Source organism: Buceros rhinoceros, unplaced genomic scaffold (assembly GCF_000710305.1).
Source record: "Buceros rhinoceros silvestris isolate BGI_N320 unplaced genomic scaffold, ASM71030v1 scaffold30716, whole genome shotgun sequence".
Lineage (NCBI taxonomy): Eukaryota > Metazoa > Chordata > Aves > Bucerotiformes > Bucerotidae > Buceros > Buceros rhinoceros.
In genome coordinates this window covers 1-3,615 of record NW_010418579.1, presented here as the reverse complement: position 1 = coordinate 3,615, position 3,615 = coordinate 1, and the positions used below count along the sequence as shown (strand labels likewise).

Genomic DNA, 3,615 nt, shown 5'->3' with positions numbered 1-3,615 from the left:
AGGGTGGACCCAGCACCCCAGCTGGACCCAGCACCCCGGCTCTGCAGAGGCGAAAGGCCCAGCAGCGGTAGCCTGGAGGCTCAGCAGTTCCTCGGGAAGTGAATGATTTTGTCCCTCTGGCCAGTGATGCCCCTTCCCCACCACCTCGCCATCATTTCCCTCCCGTCTCTCCCCGCAGATCCCTGCCTGTGAGGCCACTGACTTAAAATGGGAGACGGAGGAAAGTAAGTGTCTGTTTCTCTTTTATTTTACTTCAATTGGGTGGAGCAGAGACAGAAAGTGACCCCCCCAGCTCCCCCCACCCGCTGCCGCTGCGTGCAGGAGCAAGATGGAGTGAGCTGTCATGGGGCCAGCAAAGCACCTTCGCTTTTCTTCTGTGTGTTGATGCTTTCTCTCGTCCCTAAGACACCACCAGCTGTTGTCCCCCCTTCTCAACAGTCCCACACTGAGTTGGGGAGTGGGACATCTCCCAGAGCAGACAGATGGGGCGGGTTTGGCTCTGAATTTGCAGGACACCAGATTTCCCAAGGGTAGAGCAGCCCAGCACGCCCTGGTGCAGCTCTTGGAGATGCAGCAGGCTGGCACAGAAGCCCTCACCTCCTTGCCCCAGACTGATGAATGGCTGCATCCCGCCTTATCCAGGGCGTTCCCAACTCATCTGTCTGTGTTTCCTTCACAGGGTGTTCAAGAAGACCAGCCCCAACAGCAAGGTGAGTCCACGCATGGAGAGCAGGGACCATGCGAGTCAGCCCATGGTGCAGGCTGTGCTGGGGCTCCTCCGGTGTGGCTCCAGGGCACCTGCTGGGTTCCCCTTCCCCTTCAAATCGGCTTGACTGCTGCTGTACCTGCCTCGATGCCACTGCAGGGCTCACTTGTCAAAGCAGAAACTAAAAAAATCCCTACATGAACCCTTAAACACGATGTCTGGTTCTGAGACGCTATCGGCAGCGTTAACCAGCCCCACGACACAACCCAGGGCTTGAAAACTAGGGCCGATTCAACGGCAAACACTGACCCATTTCCTTTTCTCCCTCCACCATGTGCTGCCTCCAGCTGTCCATCTACCTGGGGAAGAGAGACTTTGTGGATCACGTGGACACGGTGGATGCCGTCGGTGAGTGGGGCTGTGTCCACCGTGGAGGGGAGGCGAGGAGTCCTGGGGGACCGGTCCCCGTGCCAGGGGCTGCCTCGCGCCACAGCAGGACGAGCACAGCTGGCTCCAGAGGAGCAAACGCCCTGTTTTCCTGCAAATACCCCTACAGAAAAACAGAGGGGAAAGTGACAAAATCCCTTTGCAAAACGGCCCTGTGGTGCTGCCGGTTGATGCTGGAGGAGGCATCGCCGCCCCCCTGAGCGTGGCTCCCTCCGTCTCCTGCCCAGCGAGCAGATCATTTGGATTTCAAAGCCCTGTGTTTTCATGAGGGTCCTCCCGGGAGGCTGAGCTCACCCGCCCTTCCTCTCTGGTTGGTTGCAGATGGCGTCTGCCTGATTGACCCGGAGTACCTGAAGGACAGAAAAGGTATCAGCACAGAGAACCCCGTGGTGGGAGGGGAAGGGATGGAAACCGGGACAAAGGCCACCAGCACCTGGGACTGCAGCCAGGTTACAGCTACAATGGGCTGTCTAGAGCTCGTCATACATCAGGCAGTGAAAGCTGCCTCTTTCCTCCCACCTCGTCTGCCTGGGGCACAGCTCTGAAGGCACTCATGCCAAGCAGGATGACCTGATGACTCTCGTGAACTTAGTCTATGTCCTGATCACAGGGGTACATTTCTCCTACAGTTATTAAAGTACTTTTCCTTTCTTTCCTTTTTTCCCCAAACCCTTTCCCCACATGTTCCCTTTATCTCACCCTTCCTCTAACCCCACTCCTCTCCACATCCACCCGGCCTCAGTGTATGTGACGCTGACTTGCGCCTTCCGCTATGGCCGAGATGACCTCGACGTCATCGGGCTGACCTTCAGGAAGGATCTCTACGTCCTGACCACCCAGATCTTCCCGCCAGTGCCGGACCAGGCACCCAAAACCCTCACTCCCTTGCAGGAGAAGCTGATGAAGAAGCTTGGGGAGAATGCCTACCCCTTCACCTTCGAGGTAGGGGCCGCTCAGGACCACGCTCCTCCACGGCGAGCACTAGGGCTCACCTCTTGCCACCCTCTTTATTTGCTTTATCTCTTTTCCCATTCCGCCCAGATCGCCACCAACCTGCCCTGCTCGGTCACCCTCCAGCCGGGACCGGACGATGTGGGAAAGGTGAGCTGCTGTCCTCGACCTGTGTTCCCTGGACTGGTTCCCTCTGGTAGGGGTTAAGTTGTAGGGTGCCAAAACTGCTTCTCTCTTGTGGGGACATGGCCCTTGGGGTGAGGGCTGGGGAGGGAGGATGGCTGGAGCTGGGACTAGGATCTGCAGGGGTGCAGAGGAGGAAGGAGGGGAGAGAACCTGAACCTTAGTTAGATCTGAGCACCTCCTGCTTAATGACCACACGTGTCCCCCCAGGCCTGCGGTGTGGACTTCGAGGTCAAAGGATTTTGTGCTGAAAATCTGGAGGAGAAAATTCACAAGAGGTATTGGAGGGGGATCCCTTTCCTTCCCCAGGGCCATGAAAACAAACAAGTAGATGGGTTTGGGGTGGCCAGCTCGGGGGGCAGGCTGAGGCCCTGCTGTCAGCCTGTGCCACGCTCAGATCAGGGACTTTGCCTGTGGGAGGGGCAGTGGTCCCAGAGTCAGAGCCCACCACATCCTACAAGCAGGCTGCAGCCCATGTCCTTCGGCCTGTGACACTGTGATGTCCCCAAAGACAGCGACGTGTCCCCCTCGGAGGCCATGTCGACACATCCCTGCTGGGGGACGGGGTGGGTGACCGCTTCTCACCCCGCAGGAACTCGGTGCGCCTCATCATCCGCAAGATCCAGTTTGCACCCCTGAAGACGGGGCCAGCCCCCAAGTCGGAGACCACCCGGCAGTTCATGATGTCTGACAAGCCCCTGCACCTCGAAGCCTCCCTGGATAAGGAGGTCAGCGTGGGAGGCCATCCCCTGGCTTGTGCCACCCACCCCCTGTGTCCCCAGGGACGGGGTCCAGGCTGCCAGGTCATGTAACTGAGCCTCTTCCCACCACAGATCTACTACCACGGAGAGCCCATCAACGTGACCGTCAACATCAACAACACCACCAACAAGATTGTGAAAAAAATTAAGATTGCAGGTGAGCGGGGGCAGAAGGGGCATGTCGTGGCACCTGCCATGTCACCGAATCACCAGCACTGCTCCCTCTTGTCTCTCTGCAGTGGAACAGGTCACAGACGTGGTCCTCTATTCGCTGGATAAATACACGAAGACTGTGTGCAACGAGGAGATAAAGTGAGTGAGAAGGGGCTGGAGGTGGCGCAGCATCGAGGCCAGAGGGAGGAAGAGAAAGGAGGAGGAGGATGGGGAGGAGGGGTGGGAGGATGGTTTTAAACCAGGCAACACAAGTATCAGGGTGAGAAGAGCAGATGCAGAGGAAGCAGAGGCGAGGGGAGGCTATGGACACCGTGCCCCCAGCGGGAGCTGTGTCAGTGGGGCAGGTCCCTGGGGGAAGGTGAACAGCTGCCCCCCGGCTGCTTCCTCTCCTGG

At 58.3% G+C, this 3,615-nt stretch overlaps 1 protein-coding gene across 1 annotated transcript; it reads left to right on the top strand.

Annotated features, from left to right (window-relative positions):
* Window positions 1–207: 207 nt before the first annotated feature.
* LOC104495619 (beta-arrestin-1-like) lies at window positions 208–3,360 on the top strand (the record flags this gene model as incomplete). The annotated part of the gene is made up of 10 exons (XM_010138606.1): window positions 208–224; window positions 680–710; window positions 1,054–1,114; window positions 1,475–1,519; window positions 1,896–2,095; window positions 2,195–2,254; window positions 2,498–2,565; window positions 2,880–3,015; window positions 3,121–3,205; window positions 3,288–3,360. Coding segments are annotated over exons 1-10 (776 nt in total), but the record flags the coding sequence as incomplete, so codon positions are not given.
* Between the last annotated feature and the right edge of the window lie 255 nt (window positions 3,361–3,615).